General features: G+C 33.5%; 1 protein-coding gene and 1 pseudogene across 1 annotated transcript; both read right to left on the bottom strand.

Moving 5' to 3' along the window:
- Positions 1 to 4,451: 4,451 nt before the first annotated feature.
- Positions 4,452 to 12,913, bottom strand: LOC120181764 (annotated as a pseudogene).
- On the bottom strand, positions 8,029 to 16,997 carry LOC120181589. The gene is made up of 8 exons (XM_039186680.1): positions 16,909 to 16,997; positions 16,563 to 16,716; positions 15,919 to 16,254; positions 15,782 to 15,828; positions 15,295 to 15,357; positions 14,440 to 14,572; positions 13,962 to 14,161; positions 8,029 to 8,040 (listed from the first exon to the last, which is right to left on the bottom strand). Exons 2-7 carry the CDS (start codon positions 16,684 to 16,686, stop codon positions 14,145 to 14,147), a joined length of 720 nt encoding a protein of 239 aa, XP_039042611.1. The 5' UTR covers positions 16,687 to 16,716; positions 16,909 to 16,997; the 3' UTR covers positions 8,029 to 8,040; positions 13,962 to 14,144.
- Positions 16,998 to 18,429: the final 1,432 nt, after the last annotated feature.

Here is an 18,429-nt window from a genome sequence, read left to right as displayed (position 1 = left end):
AAGGTGATTACAAAGTAGTATATGTTCTAAATACTCTCAACTATTTAATAATGAACGCTCAATCATCCTGTTACAGTCGTTGATGCTCGGACCCATAACTTCTAAGAACAAGAGTAATTATTTTAACCACTAGGATAAGTTGGTTTGTGCTTGGATGTTAAACTTTTTTGTTTAACAAATTGAAAATTATTTTTATCTTTAGATTTTTTTCTTAAAAAAGTTAAATCCAATACATATATTACATGATACGTACATCACAATTAATAATTTAGGAGTTAAATTACACCAAAAAAATCAAAATGACGACACAAATTCAATCATCAAAATATCATTTAACTCTTAATTTTACTTTTTAAAATGTAAAATTAAATAAATTTTATACATTCATAAATTTTAATAAATAATAAATATTAAATTTAAGTTATAAATATAATAAAAAACATTATCACAACACTCATAAAGTCGTACATTTAAGTGTATATGAATATAACACGAACCAAATTACCTCAGTGGTTAAAAGAATCGTTGTTGTTCCTAGACGTTACGGGTTCAAGTACCAGCGACTGCAAAGGTGATTGAGCGTTCATTGTCAAATGATTAAGAGTACTTAGAATAAATACTATTTTGTAATCACCTTACCTAATAAAAAAATGAATATAAATATAATTATTTTTTATTTGGAAATTAAAGTAATATATAGTTTAATCATTATATTTTTATATAAAAAGTTAAATACTAGAAAATATAGATCATAAAAAAGGGTTTTATTTATCCGGGTAATAAAATTTCGTTTAACCTTATGTGTGATAAATTTCAATATAGTTCAACGAGTCTCAAGGATCGAAATTCCAAGGTTTTGCCCAATTATAAAATTATTGAATATTTGTTCTTTTCATGCACTGCATGTGCTTGCTTGTACCCATATAAATTACTTTAAAATAAAATTATATAGTATTTTTTAACCGAACTAAAATAAAAAAAAATTATATTATAATCTTTAATAATTAAAAATATAATTTTTTTTTTATCAAAACTTGGACGGGTAAACTCCTAATTTTCTTAATTATTGGATTCACTGGTTTGATAAAATAGAGAATTAAAAAGTTTAAATCTAAATCTCGATAAATACAAACAAAATTTTGAAATACAAAGACAGTATTATTATTTTTTCTATTAATCGAATTGGTTAGACGAATATTAAAATTTAATAAATTCATCGAATTGAACGTATTTTTAATTTTCGATTTAATGTTTTTTAATAAAATTAGAATAGAAAATTTGGACGCGCTATTTTTTAAAAGAAAATTAAGTAAAAGTTGAACGTTGTGCAAGGACAAAAATGAGGATAATAAAATTTAATAAAAATTATTTTCCCCATTTTTTTTTTAAAAAAAGAAGGGAGTCCGTTAGACTATTTAATAAAATTAAGTTGTCGCTAACGAGTGTTGGCACAAGTGATTAGATTCATGAATTTGAATTTATAATATTAAGTTCGAATTTTATTATCGTCACTCTTAATGAATAATATATAAATTCTTACGTAAATCTAAATTAGATTTTATATATTCCCTGACTTAGACAGAGATGGTCATCATTGACTTAAATTTTTGTGTATAAAAAAATAATTAAATTAAGTTCTCAATCTGCGGAATGTACGGCTGCGATGTCCCCATACGGAAATAAATAGTTAGTATTTATTTTGTTACGATAATGTTTCCCATTAAACAAGCACTCTTGATCTATGTGTTTGTTCTGTCATTTGATTTTTTAATTAATCTTTTTGAATTTTATCAATTTAAATTTTATAAAAGGGTAAATTACACACTTACACATTGAACTTTACTCTCTCTTCTATTTTATTCACTGTACTTTCAATTTTTTTAATTTGCTCACTAAACTTTAGACATTGAATTTTTCTTGTCACTCGACAGTTAAATTTCTAACGTCGTTAAATTAAAATTGAAAAAAATAAAAGTACATTGAGTGAAATAGAATAGAGAAAAAGAGAGTAAAATTCAATGAGTAAATGTGTGACATGTTTTACTATTAAAATAAGTCACGTGAGCATCCCTTTACCGAGTAAACGGTCGAGTGACAAAAAAGTTTAATGTCTAAAGTTCAGTGAGCAAATTGAAAAAAATTGAAAATAGGTGAGTGAAATAGGAGAGAGTAAAGTTCAGTGAGTAACCGTGTAATTTACCCTTTCATAAAATACACATCGCACTAAAAAGTTAACACATTTTCATTTTTTGTAAGTAATAATATTTAAATATCTAATTAAATATTATATTCTATCTTAATTTCTCTTATAAAAAGGTTGATTTAATTTAATGTCATTAAATGTATTTATAAAAATATTATTTTTATCATTTCAATAATAATTCAACTCTAGTTTGCTGGAATTGCAAATTGCTTAAAATCCGACTTCAACTCTGGCCTGCTAGACAACAGCTGGCTCTTGAATAAATATAATATTTGTCGTGAGTATGAATTAAACGATTATTTACTGAATTAATTATGTGTATTATTACAGCCTAAACATAGATTATCTCAACTAAACAAATAAATTTTTGGAGGTTTAACCCGATAAGTGCCGGGCAGCAGACAAAGTCCGGGCAATGCGTTGGGGGCAAGTGGGGCAGAAACAAAAATAAAATAAACTGAACAAACTCTTATTTTATTTTATTTAATTTCTCTCTCTCAGCGAAGAAGCTCAGTGAGTTGGAGAAGGTGGTCCCACGCGACCCCGAGCCTTGCCAACTGGGACAGTCGACGATGACGCCGCGATCTCAACCAAAGCGACGGCGCTGATTTCATCACCTTGTCCGATTTCTAATTTCACTCAAACGGCCCCGCATCCAGCCAGCCAGCACCCCATTATTGTTCGATTTTTTTTTTGATAGAGTAATTTCTTTTTGATTTTATCCACTCATTAGATTTAATCGGATTTTTTATTTATTAACGTGCCATGTGAAATTGTTTACTTCTATACAATTTGATAGCATACATAATAACATGGGTTAATTAACAAATAAATCTTTACAGAACTTGGGCAAAATCCTCAAAAATAGGAATTAAACGTGCGGATCACGTGGTCAGGGGTTGAATGGGGTTGGGATAACGAGGAAGAAGCGAGGACTGAAGACACTTCTTTTCATGATTTAACCTTAATTAATCCACTAGTTCCACTATATATATATATATATATATTTTTTTTAAATTTCTAATCACTTAGAGCTGGTTAAAATTAAAAGCTTACACAAGTTGAATAAAACCATGAGGTTTTATTTGAATAAAATATTAATTCTAGGCCTTTTTGAACATACTAACCAAGAAACGATTTATCTATACCTCCAAGGCGTAGGCAAAATCAGTCCAACATGACATACAGATTAATTATTTAGCCCAAAGTAGTTTATTTAAAGATCTAGAGTATTTTTTTACAGTGACTCAAACTCATTTAAATTGAAGTGATTAGTTTCAAATAAAAAAATATTTTTTATTTAAATTTTTTATCGCGATGTGATAAAAGTTGATTAAAAATTATATTTTATTAAAACTCATCAGCTCGACATGATAAATTTAAATAAAAAAAAATATTAAATAAATTATTCACCTCAACATGACGTGTTCCTTAAATAATGTAACAAATATTATATATCCAAAATACTTTTATATGCCTTACTGGGCAAATTTTTTTGTTAGGCAACCATATTAGGCCGAAAAAACCCATAGGCGTATCTAGGGTTAGTAGGAACCCAAATCCGATGGAATCTAATCCCATCCAAAAATTTTGGGTTAGATTCTTTTTTTTAATAACTCGGCTTTAAATCAAAACGGATTTAGGTCAAAATCAAGTTTGGGTTCAAGGCAAAGAATACTCGACCCAACCTAAATTAAAAAATAATGAAATTAGATCTTATGTATTTAATATAATGACAATAATACCCTTTATTACTTTTTCAATTAGATCTCTATTTTATCAAATAATATTTTTAAAAAATAATTTCGTATCAAAGTCGAGTGGAGCCAAGTTTAGATTTTATCTCATGGTCGAATGAAATCACCCTACACACAGGTTGGGTTAAGGGTGGAGACGGTATATTTTCGGGTCAGATTGTCCAAAAATTCAACCCAACCCCTAATCCCTTTACAGTGATTCACAGGAGGAACCAAATCACAATAAGTAGAAAATTCAACCCAAAACCTTCAGTTTAATGAAAACAAAAGCAGTCGGAGCTTCATGCATTGAATTCCCCCACTGAGATGCAGTGTCGTTAAATCGCAACCATAAGACAGAAAAACTCGTTAAAATCTGATGGTTTTTCGCTTAGTCACCAGTCGCTTCTTTATTGCAACTGTCATTATATCATCATCATCATTATTACAGCGAAATGATAAACAATTTACCCGATTCTCGAACAGAACTGGAACCACCAAGAGCAAATTTTGAGTTTTTCAGATGAAGTTCCTGACGTCCAATGACTTTACATCAGGCATTTGCTCATCCTTGAATTCATCCCTGAAGATGAAACAAAAACCGCATCAATTTCTAACACACCAAAGATCAACAAAAACGTGTATAGAAACTACATTACCCGGAATCTTCATTTTCCTACATAGCTCATGCTTGAAACTTATGCCCAACAAGTTTACATGTAACAGAACATATATTCATATCTGACACTCGTCCCAGGCTTAAGTAACATAGCATACAATAAAATGTTTATCCAACATTTCTGAGACCTATGCTTCAAGGAGCTAAACCAATTTCATCCAATCACCAGCCAAAAGTCCCAGTGGCCACTCCACAACAACCCATAGTGTGAAACGAAAGAGATTCATCGTAGCAAAAAAACATAGAACTTTTAACATACCGCTTCGATTTTGTTTCCATTGCTTCCAGAGCATCCTTCTTCAGCTCCTCTAATTGTGCCTTGGCAATTTTTAGCTCCAGTGTTTGCTCATACTTGGGCAGATCTTCCTTCCGGATTCCAAGCCTAGTAAGACCAAGAGTCGAAGAAGGCATGAAGTCATAATCATAACTCACAATTTCGTTTTATGAACGGATGCAAGCATAAATATAAATCTCAACAAAAGCTCATCATCAGAGAGTATAACATAATTCTGCACTTTAGGGACAAGAAATTTTAAAGCTCTTCGATAGCGAAAATCACATATTACAGCAGCCATTATGTGAAATTGGACAATGTGAAATATGATTAGAAAAAAAACGGATAATTTTTTCCCACCACAGGCCCATTGTAGGAATTGCATTAAGAGTCTTTTTCAGAGTCCAAGAACGCAATTTGCAGGATTTTCCATTTCCAGAAAATCCTAGTCAATGGTTAAAAGAACAAGGCATACTCAGTTACTGAATAGAATGCTTACTTCTTGTTAATCTTATCAAACTCGGCTGTGAGAAGAGCCATTGATTTTCTGTCATCCCTCATAAGAGGCTTCTTGATTTCTTTTTCAACTTTCTCCAAAGCATCCATCATCATAGCCTCAGTACCAAGTTCATCAGTGAGTCCTCTCCTTCAGTAGGGAAAACGATATGAAGAAAATTAACAGGATGAATCCATTCAAGTAGATATTATGATCGTTGAAAATTTGTCATTGAAGCAAGTACTTGAAAGTTCATGAAAAGAAAATATGAAAATGGTCAGAAGAAGTCCATACTGTCAACAAGTTTCAAGTCGAGCATAATAGGAAAATCCCTTGCAAAACAAGATTCTAGGTATTTTCATCAGTGAAAGCTATAACCTTCACAAAAAGAAGGGAATGAACTTTATGAGAATGGGAACCACATAAACATGCACCATGCCAGAAAAAACAGACACGAAATTGAGGCTTTGTTTCTTTCATGGAAATTGCTTCCCCAAAACTTTTTGGAAAACATGCTATTGCCTGCTGTTCAAATGGTCCAGCAGAAATCATTTTCCATAGTTTGGCTTTATCTTTTTCCTGAAAAATCAGCATTGCAATGAAAATAATATTCACATAACAGGCAAAAAGGGTAGAAAGTAGTAAATTTGATATTTTGGAAAAAAATGCAAAGTGCAAACTGTGCAAATGCACCCGCTAATGTAGGTGGGTCATTTGAATGACCAAAACATGTTTTGCTTCAGAAAAATAGGCAACTTTTTTGTTGACTCAATTCATTTTCCGTTTAACAAGCTATTTCCGTGATTCAAATAGGCCATAAACTACAAAATATCCTATTGATTACAATATAAAGGATTTATGAAAGATAAGCAACTCAAAGTAGGGATAGACATACTTGATCCTTATATCCTTCAATGTCAATAAATATGTTCGGACATCTGGAATGTCCTGAGTTCGTGTTTGAATGGTGTATTGGATCCTCTGAGATTATGAAAACAAGCCAGCCCTGCAAGGACAAATTATAAATCAATGAAATGCATGTCAAATTCAATGCACTATCCCGTCTTGTTTACAAGGACAAGATAGCATATTGTAAGGAAGTGAGATTGTGCAACAATGTTAAAACAACTTCGAGAGGGTAGGAAGGTAAGAAGAATAGTTTCTAATTAGCAACCAATTCATTTTAACGGGAAATTAACCAAGCTGGGAATTAGCTACTTTATTCACAAAGCTACTCAAACATATTGCACTCAAACTCGAGTGTCAGTGCCAAATATATATATATATATATGTCCTATCAAAATATATATATATATATATATATATATATATATATATGTGTGTGTGTTCAATTTCTGTAGCTTTTTCAATATAATTTGAGAGTCCTTGGAGGGTCATATCCCATACCCATGTTCAGATATGTGTCGGCACAGGTGTAAGACACATGTCCTTTAAGAAAAATGAAAAGGTAGAAAGACATAATCTCAAACCGTTTGACGTGCTGGTTTAATAACAGTTTAATTCGAGTCCAATCAATATTGGCTCAAGGGCTTCTGAAGCCAGTTTTCATAGCAAATAACAGAAAATAGTCTAAGAGCATTATCTTCGTAGAGGCTTAAATTTAAAAAAATGGTGAAGGTGTTATTCAAAAACTGTAAATGATAGAAAGTACAGGCAGTTGCAATTTATTAAATCCACTTCCCATACAGACATTATCCACCAGATCTCAAGCAGGCATGCAATAGCTTGTAATTACAAAGTTCTCAGAAATGTAAAATTTGATGTTTCTAAAACAAATTTTTACAATTGAACATGACAATGGCATTTGATTTAATCTCTTTAGATTATTAAGTGATTATTTTTGTGTTCTAATTACTAGCACTTCTATGAGATAAATACAGTTTTCGGCCTTTGGGTGGGTGGGTGAGACTGGAACTGGGTGGGGTTGGTTGCGAGAGGGGTGTTGACAATTGTCGAGCATTCCTTCTACAGCAAGGATGAAGTAATATAGCAACAAAAAGGTTTAGTGACAGGAGCAAAGAAACTTTCTCAATATCTATTTTTTACTTACCACTTTATTGCCTTTCCAGTGTTCTGGCGAGTAGCAAGTGCAATTTACTCAACTAGATAAAAAAAAGTGCAAATGTTCAAAGGAATAGAGTGGAGAGCAAGTCAAACATGAAAGAGAAGTACAAAAAGAACTTACTTTTCTCTAACTGTCTTCATAACATTTGCATACTGAGAGACAGCAGCTGGGTCATCTGGGTCAATGGTGATCTTCTCTTTCCTAAATACTCCCAAAGCTGTCTCAAATTTGTTCTTAACCTCCAAAAAGATATTCTTCAACATATCTGTTTCATTGAAGCAAAAAGGAATTAGTCAGTAGACCACGCAGAAGATCAAGAATTAATGATAACCAAAAAGTAAACAATCATCCATTAGAAAACAATAACTCAAGCATCAACATGACAGACATTTCATCCCACTACAATTACATATACCAAGCACCAAGTAGCAATAAACATTAGTTGTAGGGCAAATTTATGCCATATTAAGGAGATCAGTTATAACTACTGACAACAAACATTAGTTGCAGGGCAAAACTAAAATCCAGGATGTGAATAGGCAGCAAGTAGCAATAAACTGAAATTGCTTAGAAAATAAAATATAACAAAAAGAGAGGAAAAGAATACCCTTAGGTCCACATATTGATAGCGCTTCGGCGACAAGCAACATAGTAATGTTTATGAATGGCTTAGGAATGCAATGCAAAAGAGGCCAAAATAAAATCAGGATGAAACCATCAAGAGGCAAAAGAAAGTAATTGATGCTACCTTATACCAAATCCTTCAAGCTCTTTCTCAATAAGACGCTTGTGAGTTATTGGTTTTATTGCATCAAGAACGATTAAAATACAATTGCATGTCCTAGCAGTGCTGATGACCTGGATAAAGTAGCATTTCTTTAAAATACTTACAACAATGGATGAGCATGGAAAGGAATATCAGAAATCAGCAGCATCTAAACCAAAAAACAATCCTGCTATGGGCAATAACATCTTTAATGAACATGAAAAATTAACCACTTTAAGTTGCAAAACCATTTTTTTTGTGATAAACAAAGATATTACCATGAAACTATAGAAATGCAAAATTACCATTCTAATTTGTAAATCAAAATCACCCTAAACCTAAACCGTAAACATTAAACAAAATAAATGAGCAATTAGAAGCTTTATTTATAGAGCAGATATAATTATTCTCAAGTATTCTAATGCAAAAATATTAGCAGATAACAAACACTTTGAACATATAAGAAAAGGTAGAAGAAACAAAGAAGTTATTTGCCACGTCAGACAAAGTAATTGTGTTCACCTGTCTTCCTCTACGCTTTCCATCTTTAGCACCCTCAATTATACCCGGAAGATCCAACAACTGCAAATCATGATAAGGCATTATACTTAGTTTGTTGTGTTCTAGAAAAAAGTTATATCAACAAGTAATCAAGTGTCATGATGTAGTAAGCGGGGAAAAATGTCATAAAACTTATCACAGTTCTTGAACATAACCAAGGTGAAATTTGATTTACAACAAATTCATCACAAATACCGAAGTTTTCTTGATAATTAAGGCATCGAGCAATAGCCAATACTTGAAACCAAAAGCATTTCACGATTCACTGGTTTAAAAGCATTAACTTAAAACAAAAGGGTATTTCACAATATGAATATTAAACAGAATTAATTTCATATTGCATATCACGTGTTAGTGAGAGAAGCTGGCTTCTCTCTAACCCAAGCGATTTCAAATTTCAAATTTCCACGAGCCCAGGCATTTTTGATATTTATTCTCTCCACCAACATCCACCCTTTGTCCGCCGTCAGCCGTTCGCCGCCACACTCCGACCACTGTTTTGACGCCGTTTTTTCCTGGGAAGATCGCCGGCCCACGGTGTTTTCAAATCTGGCCTTAGATTTGTGATAGAGACATTCAATCAACGCAGATCTTAACGAAGTCCACTGCCGATTTTAACCGCTTCCCGCCGTCCGTGCTCAACACTGCCTCACCACCGGACTCAGCGTCTTCTCGTGACCAGAACTCCCTTTCCAAGTGTCGAGAATAGTTTCTATTCTCCATTGATTTCCAGTAATCTGGTTCAGCAGGAAAATACCATTTCCTCCAACTTTCTGTTTATTTCCAGACCTCACCATGGAACCCCAACCCCCGTCTCAGCCCAGGCGAACTAGAGGGTTCGATGCAACAGCAGCGGCAGGTGCAGCCTCTACGTGCCACACCAATACTCCCTATGGATCCGACGGCGCAACCAATACTTCATACTCCGGCAAGGAGAAACGTGAGAGGGAGAATGAAAAGGAGAGGTCAAAGCTTCGAAAACGGAACAGGCGAGCCTTCACTAGACGTATGCTGGCTAGATTGAGGCAGTATGGTAATTTCCCTCTTCCTGTACGTTCTGCTATGAATGATGTACTGGCAGCCTTGGCCCGAGAGGCAGGTTGGACAGTTGAGTCCGATGGGACTACCTACAGGCACTCTCCTATACCCCAAAATCAGCAAAATTTAAGAGTATATTCAACGAGGTCGGGTGAAAGACCACTTTCAACCAATTCTTTGGAAAATGCTCTGTTAAAGGAACATTAGACAGTCATCCACCTGTTGTTAGGATTGATGACAGTGGTATGTCTCCTTCACAAGGTGGGAATTATAGGATTGAGAAGCTTTCTATAGTAGAGGCAACACCCGCTCCTTATGCTGCTGATGTTGATCACCATGGAACCAAGGAGTTAACTACGAAGGGGCATTCCAATGAAAAATCCTCTGAAGTAGCGAGAAGGAGAAGAAACGGATTTCTAAATTGGTGGAAGGAAGGTCATACAAATGGTTGTAATGGGTATAGAAGTGGATGCGTCACAATATTCATTGAGAACCTACCGGAGAAGATCCATTGGAAGAGACTCGGATCTTTATTTTGCACTCACGGTCATGTTATTGATGCCTTCATTCCTAATAAAAGGAATGCGAAAGGAATTCGTTTTGGTTTCATTGGCTTTGCAACAATTGAAGAAGCAAGGAAAGCAATATCAAACATGAATGGTGCTCTTATTTACGGCAATAAAATTAGAGTCTCCTTGGCTAAATATAATCCTCGACAGTTTTATTGGAGAAAGACCTCGACAGTCGTTCAACGTAAGTCTGGGATGGTAGATGTTTCGAGGAATAAACACTGTGAAGTTAAGGGTGTTGTGGACGAAGATAAACTTCAAGTGTTGAGTAACTGTCTTGTAGGGTGGTGCAAGAACTTCATCAAAATAGTCAATCTTGCTAACCAAATGCAAGCTAAAGGTCTCGCTGGTTTCACGCTAATGAGAGCTGCTGGAAATGTAGTTCTAATGGTTTTTGAAGACTCTGATTCGTTGAGAAGCGTGAAAGATGATAAGTTAGAGACTCTTGCATAATGGTTTTCCAGAGTGGAAACTTGGTCAGAGAGCCTTGTGGTGGAGTGCCTGCGCGTGTGGTTAGTTTGCGAAGGTATTCCTTTCCACGCTTGGAATTGGGATACTTTCAAAAACATTGCAACTAAGTGGGACAAGTTAATAGCAATTGACAACAGTTGTGAGTTTCCATCGTCTTTTGATCGGGCTAAAATTCAAATACTCACAAATGCTCAAGGGAAAATTGATGATTTGTTGGAGTTGAAGGTCGGTGATAATTTATTCAAAATCTTGGTGCATGAAGTTGATCCTTCCTTCAAACTTAATTCTTGGGTCCCTGAAGATTGCGATATTTCATTAGAACTTGTTCCTCCAATTGGATCGTGATTGTTCGGCAGTTATATTCAGAGGCATTTTTAAAGTTTGTGGTTGTAATTGTTGGTTTTATTTTGCTATGTTATCTTACATCTTGAGGTGTATTTTAGAAATAGGGCTATTGTCTTAGAGGCTTTTTGATTGAAGATGGAAGATTTTTAGGTGATATGGTTTGTAATGGTGTATATTCTCGTATGAGGGTTCGGTGTTACCACATGTACTTGGTCTTATATTTAATAAAATACGAGACACTTATTTCTTCCTTCCAATGTTCTTCAACATACTTCTAAGTATGTGGAAGAATATGAAGGGAGTTTTTAATGAGACCTCCAACTTCTATAAAAAAAAATATTAAACAGAATTAATGAAACAACACAAAAACATATAACAGAATATGGAATGAACAACCACCCTGTTTTATCATATGATATACATTGCTCCCAAAGGTAAAATAGTACAACAAACGAAAGGGAAACAACTATTCAAAACTTTTACTAAAATTTAATCAACCACGAATACAGAAAAAGTACATTAAGCATTTTAAAAAAAGTACATGATTACACCTGGAATACAAGTTAGTGTAGTAAATTCGTAGGAAGCAACCTATAAACCACAAAAAAGAAACAAGTCCATCAGTCTTCATAAGTTCCTGCACTATATTCGGCAGAAGCCTCCAGAGTAAACATGTTATACTCAATACTCCCTCTGACCCCCAACCCCAAAAAATAATCATGCTAAACATTATGTTCAGTCAATATAAGAGATTACATAAGACCAAAGACAAATGAATTTACATGCAAAGTCAACTAAGGGAAGATAGGCTACTCAGAGTCAGACCCCGCCCGCGGGGGGGGGGGTGTTCATGCATTTTGGACACTGATATGTGCTTGACATGATTAGTTATTCCTATTTTCCGTGTATTTCAAGGGGCGGACCTCCAGAACTATATGCACCTAACATTTGATGGGCATTAGTACCTTACAGTACGAGAAGATTAAGAGCAACATAATGTCATAATAAACTTCACAAGTCCAGTCTACACAATTTATCAGTCTTTCACACTAGGTTAACCCTATTCCTTTCCAGAAAATTTCAATGTTTAATGTTTTGACAATGTATTTTTGGTATGGTAGAGATAAGAGCATGTTTCATAAGTCTTTTGGAAGGCAATAAAAAGGGTTTTTCAATACTAGCATTTCTGATAACAGAAGACACAAGCATTGGTTTCATGTGGTCAGTGGTCCATTGTGACATAAAAAAACAGTCATTCATACCTCTGAAAATGTCCCCGTCAACTTGTTAAGAAGAGTAGATTTCCCCACTGAAGGGAAACCTACTAGGCCAACTCTTGCATCTCCACTTTTGGTAACATCAAAGCCTTCACCTGCACCACCTCCTCCTTTTGATGAAGGTGTAAGGAGTTCTCTTCGTAGCTTTGCAAGTTTAGCCTAATGCCAAATGACCGATAACACAAATAATTTCGATTGGTGAAAATGAACACCAACAAAAAATGCAAACCAAGCATCTTTTAATTCAATGACATAATTCCAAAGTTGAACCAAAATAGAACTCCAAAAAAAAAAAAGCACATTTTCACCTTGAGCAAGCCCAGATGATGAGCTGTTGCTTTGTTCTTTTGAGTCCTTGCCATCTGTAAAAAAATAAAAAACGCTTAAATAGACCTAAAATGCATCAAACTTTAGCAATCTATCATGTTTCAAGGACACATGTAACTTTAAGGGACAAAAGGTTCAAAGTTTTAGAAAACAAAAACAATTTATCATGTTTCTTAAGAAAACTTGCTTATTCAGCAATTCATTTCCATTAATAACTGTATAGGGTGAATAACCTATACAAAATTGATATCCGAAGCACGATAAAAAGAGACTCATCTTTCTTACAAATTTATTAACCCAATAGTTTGTCGTGATTACAAGCTAGTATCTCTTCAGAATCTATCTTAACAATTGACAATGCACAACTGAGTCTCAATTTTCATCCATATTTATAAAAATGCCCCTACAATTTTTATTCAGCAATTCATTTCCATTAGTAACTGTATAGGGTGAATAACCTATACAAAATTGATATCCGAAGCACGATAAAAAGGGACTCTTCTTTCTTACAAATTTATTAACCCATTAGCTTGTCATGATTACTAGCTAGTATCTATTCAGAATCTATCTTAACAATTGACAATGCACAGCTGAGTTTCAATTTTCTTCCATATTTATAAAAATGCCCCTACAATTCCCCCATGTTTACAGATAAGTCTCAATCTTCTTCAAACAGAAAAATCCCGTAATATATTCACTGTACTCTCTGCAACTCACCATTAACGTAAAATCATCTCAAATGTTTCAATGAACTGAAATAAAGAATCTTCAGCAGACCAGATTCAAACTCCTTTTTTTTCTATTTTCCTTTTGAGTGTTACACATGCTCAAATATTGAAATAGAGATATGACTGTTCAAAGACTATATACATATTCAAACATTAAAATGAAGATATGACAATTAGAATCTTGACATTATGAACGAACAAATTAAGTTAGAAGAATTGCCCTAATATGGTTATAAAGAAAAGACTATATATACTTATCCATACTTGACATTCACGCTAAATAATCGAAGTAATAGATATAGTAATCACTATTCCATAACAAAGCACATTTCAGTTAAAATGGGAAACTAAGATTGCATGTTGCAGATTCTTTTGGAAAGCCATTGACATGGACAATAACTCAACTAGATAACTTGAGCTCGGGTAACAGAGACAAGATCAAATTCAAGAAAAAGTAACAAAATAGATCCTAAGCAAACTTCGGGAGCAGTCATATTCAAAATATAACAGTGTATTATAATAACAACCAGTAGGATGATTCAAGGGCCTTTGAAGTTTATTGCTAATGTTGCATAGATTTGAAGCCAATCAACCCTCATCAGACTCTGCAAACAAAAACACAGAAATTAGAACAATGACAAAGGGGCAATATGAGTATTTCAAGAAAATATCGCATATGAATGAAAACACATAAACCATTATGTTTTAATAAGCAATACAAAAATGATTTGATTGTTGAGCCATCCATAACCAAGGTTTGGCTGGCCTGAAGGCTCGATTCGTGTCAAGGGATACATGAGCCACTAGGCCAAAACCTGCATCTTCAACTGAATATTGACCTTGAAAATTATAAAGACAAGGGAAAACAACACTAAAATGATACCATATATGGCTTCCATATTATCCTCTTTGTAGACGCCAAGGGGTGAGCCATGGACTGAAAGAAGAATCTCTCCAGGCTTCGGCAACCTCTTTGTTTTGGGTGTCATTCCAACTGATAACCTTTGGCTGGTCACCTGAAATAACAGCAAAATAAGATAAACCATTTTAGTGAGGGCTTTTGCGGACAAAAGATTTACTTTCCTTGGACTAGAGTGCGAGTGTTTGTTTCCTTAGTGACTAAGACAGGTATTTTCCAAAAAAAAGGATTGAAGTTTTCTTATGTATTTGTAGGATCTATGCCAATGTCTAGATAAGCATTAGACATAGCACGTGTACTTAATGAATAATCAAAGAGCCATAGCAACATAGCAGAAGATGGTTAACTAAAACAACCAGAAACTACATGTAATTATCATAACTATCCTACAAGCCAAATTATACCGGCAGAATATTGATCAATGACTTAATTTAGCAATGATAGTATCTAATAACTGAAAAGTGCATAACAATGATCGTTTGCCTCCAACCATTTTCTTTTCAATCCAATGGATAAATTAAATAAACAATGGAAGCCACTTCATCCTCAATAGTTGGAACAAGCTTTTAACAGTTTTAATTTATTTCTGCCAATTGCCCAATCACAAATGGTCTTCATCATTATGAACTGTTTTCCTTTTTTCCAGTTTTCATTTTGATATTAAGTAAAACCTAAAATTATCATAAGAAACTTTAACCCAGAAAAATCATGCAAGCAATCCACCCCAAAAAAATTATACACACAAATAAAATGATAAACTAGAATCCTAGTTTATGAAGAAAAAAGGGTGGAAATAGTATGAAATATGAAGGTACAGACCCCAGGAGTTTGAAGAGCCTCATGCATTCCAAACATCTGACTCTCAGATGTCCCCTCCAAAATCTGCAAAACAGAAAATTTTAAGTTAACATAGTATAATAAACTCTTCAATCTATAACATAACATCAATGGCTGGATGAAAGGTCAAGCATGCTTTAATGTACTCATTGTCTACATCTTGCAACAATGTACAAAAAATGGCATGTGTAAAACCCCAGAAAACCCCATTTTTATTCGTTTACAACTAAATCATGGTCAGTGAGAGGATGGAAATTAGTTGTTCATACAAAAAGTGATGCAAAATGACATAGATAATGAAAATATGCTAGAACAAAGGTAGCTCCCAATCTACAAGATGATAATAAATGCAGGAATATCCAAGCACCCGTTAAATGTTGTAACTCCAAATCTATTCAATCCCAAAAGAAAAAAGGAAGCCATGTTATACTATTTTACTAGTTTCTGATGCAGGATAAAGAGAACATACGAAGTCCTTGTTCTGCTGACTGTCAGCTCTTAGAAGGCTCATTCTTGCTGCCAACAAGGAAACTTGTTTCAGACAAAATCAATACAATAAATCAAATTTAATATTAGCATCATAAATTGCAAAAGCTTCAAAACTACCTGCTTCAGTTGACAACTCAAAGCCACCGTAAGACGGAATAGAAGGGTGGTTAGCATAAACTAAGGACATGCGATGCAAAAGACAAGCATGGATATCTCCTCCATCGGCATCATGAATGGAGAGGTTACCATCCTCGTGTTTCCACTGCACTTCGAACTGTCCATTTTCTGCATTTCTTACAACTGGTAGATTTGGGAGGTTCTCATTAAAAAATTGCAATGCAGGCGTCTGAAGCTGCTCTTCACTAAAGTATGAACGTAATAAACGCAAAGCAGTCAGCAAATGGTCAATCTCTACATCCCGGACAGCCCTAATTGCAGCACACTGCTGCTCAACTGTTACAGAAAAAACAAAACAATTAAACTGCGTAAACATAATAAGCAATTCCAAAGCAGATTCTATAGTTCTATTCGCTTAAAACATATATCCTAAAATGGTGCTCTAAAACAAAACCAATGATGAAATGCACAAACACTTGAACTATAAGACCAATTCAAAACAGTTTCCATAGTTCAATTACTTGAATTTACATCCCAAAAGTTGCTCTAAAACATAAAACGATGGTACAATGCACAGATAACCAAATATAATATCAATTCAAAGCTGTTTCAAGGTAAAATGCACAGACAACCAAATATCGTACCTTCCTGATCCATTAATCCGAATCTTTTCTCCTTATTTTGGCCCTCCTTGTCGTTTACCTCTACTCCGCACTCAACTGGTGCTGGAACTTCTTTAACAGCTTTTTTAGCTCTACGCTTCGCCATTTGCACTGATAATTTTTGGGTTTTATCGCTCTAAATTTGATTAAGCGTATAAACAGTCAGAATTTAATGAAAAAAAACGAGAGAAAGACACCGATTCAGTGACGAGATCTTCATCCGCATCAAAGATCGCTAGAATCTAATGAAATATAAAATTAATAAAAAAATCTTCAAATCCCCGACTCAATTAGCATCGTTAAAGAAAGAAAGAGTAGATAAACAAACCTGAAACTACAAATTAGGAGAAGAATTTCGGAGGGGATGAGAAAGTAGTTCGCGTAGTGGTAGTCCCGCCCTCTTGTTTTGAATTCCCTTTTCCTCTCTATTTACCGTCGCGAATCTGCAGAGAATTTTAGTTATTGGGCTTGAGTTATTAATTCAAATTGTGAAATTGGGTTGTATAATTCATTTGCGTATTAGGCCTTATTAATACTAAATGGGGAAATGGGCATCGAGGCCCACGTAATTTTTTTTATTTTTTTAAATAATAAATACAATTTTAATTTGAAACTATATAATTATAATATTCTATTTTTAAAGATAGAAACATTACACTTTGAATATTTAAATGAAAATATAGAATTATGGCATTTTAGTAATTTCCGGTTCTCAATTTATTTGATTTATAAATTAATAAAAGTATATAGATTCGATTCGATCAGATTATTAGAAAATACTGAAGTAGACAATTAATTAAAATATAGGGACTAAAGGCGAATATAACAATAAAAAGTAAACATTGGAAGTGGAAGTCATCAAGGAAAGACAATGATTCAGTGGTCCAGCTTGAAAACAGAAAACTACGAGTCTGCGGGCATGATCTCATGCCTAATTTTTATGCATCTTTATTGTGCATTAGTGTTAGTTAATATATCTTAAAATTAAGTCGATTAAGTAAAAATTTTTAAAAAATAACATAAAAGGAATAAATAAGTGTGAAATGAGAATAATTTTATACTAATTTTTTGTGAAAACCCACGGGTAAATTATAAATTTAATAACTGAATTTTATCTTTTATCTTATTTCACTCAAAATACTTTAAATCTTTTCAATGTCCTCACTGAACTTAATACAATGGATTCTTTTTGTCACTCGGCCGTTAAATAGTTAACGACAATAAAATAGGTTATTATATATATGCAAAACGACGTCGTTTTGGTGAATTTTTTTTTAAAACGGCGTTATTTTTAACACTGTTAACTATTTAATGACGGAGTGACAAAAATAAGAGAGAGTAAAGTTCAATGAACGAAAAAAATTCAATGTATTGAGTTCATCGAGAAAATTGAAAACTTTTAAAGTTCTGTAAGTAAAATAGGAGAGAGAGTAAAGTTTAGTGATGAAATTTGTACTTTATCCTATTTATAATTGTATGTATGGGCCAAAATAATAGATAAGCTCAAGTTTAGTGCTTGAAAATGAAATATTTTAAAAGTTAATAACAAAAAATTAAAATTTATTAAAGAAGAATATTATATTATCATACTGTTAATAGATAATGGCCCAATATCTACATTAAAACCGAAATTAGAGTATATTAAAATGAAAATATTTTAAAATTCAATAGTGAAACTAATAAAAACCCAATAGAAGAATATAGCTTTGTCCTTTTCGTCGTTTTGCAAAGACAGCCATTAAATATTTGACCTATCATTGTTGGGTCATTTTCAAAATTTATAATGCGAATGCCTACCCAATGATGGCGTAATGGATAGAATTTATAAAATAATGATCATTAAATATAT

Source organism: Hibiscus syriacus, unplaced genomic scaffold, assembly GCF_006381635.1.
Source record: "Hibiscus syriacus cultivar Baekdansim isolate YM2019G1 unplaced genomic scaffold, ASM638163v2 tig00112530_pilon, whole genome shotgun sequence".
Taxonomy (NCBI): Eukaryota; Viridiplantae; Streptophyta; class Magnoliopsida; order Malvales; family Malvaceae; genus Hibiscus; species Hibiscus syriacus.
Note: the sequence above shows the minus strand (reverse complement) of the source record. Positions and strands in the feature narration are given on the sequence as shown.

Excerpts from the sequence above, each read along its gene's own strand:
- LOC120181589 (XM_039186680.1), bottom strand. The coding sequence starts at position 16,686 with ATGGCGAAGCGTAGAGCTAAAAAAGCTGTTAAAGAAGTTCCAGCACCA. Across the intron at positions 16,255-16,562 it reads CGGATTAATGGATCAGGAAG|TTGAGCAGCAGTGTGCTGCA; the intron begins GTACGATATTTG and ends TTTCTGTAACAG. Across the intron at positions 15,829-15,918 it reads TGAGTTGTCAACTGAAGCAG|CAAGAATGAGCCTTCTAAGA; the intron begins GTAGTTTTGAAG and ends CCTTGTTGGCAG.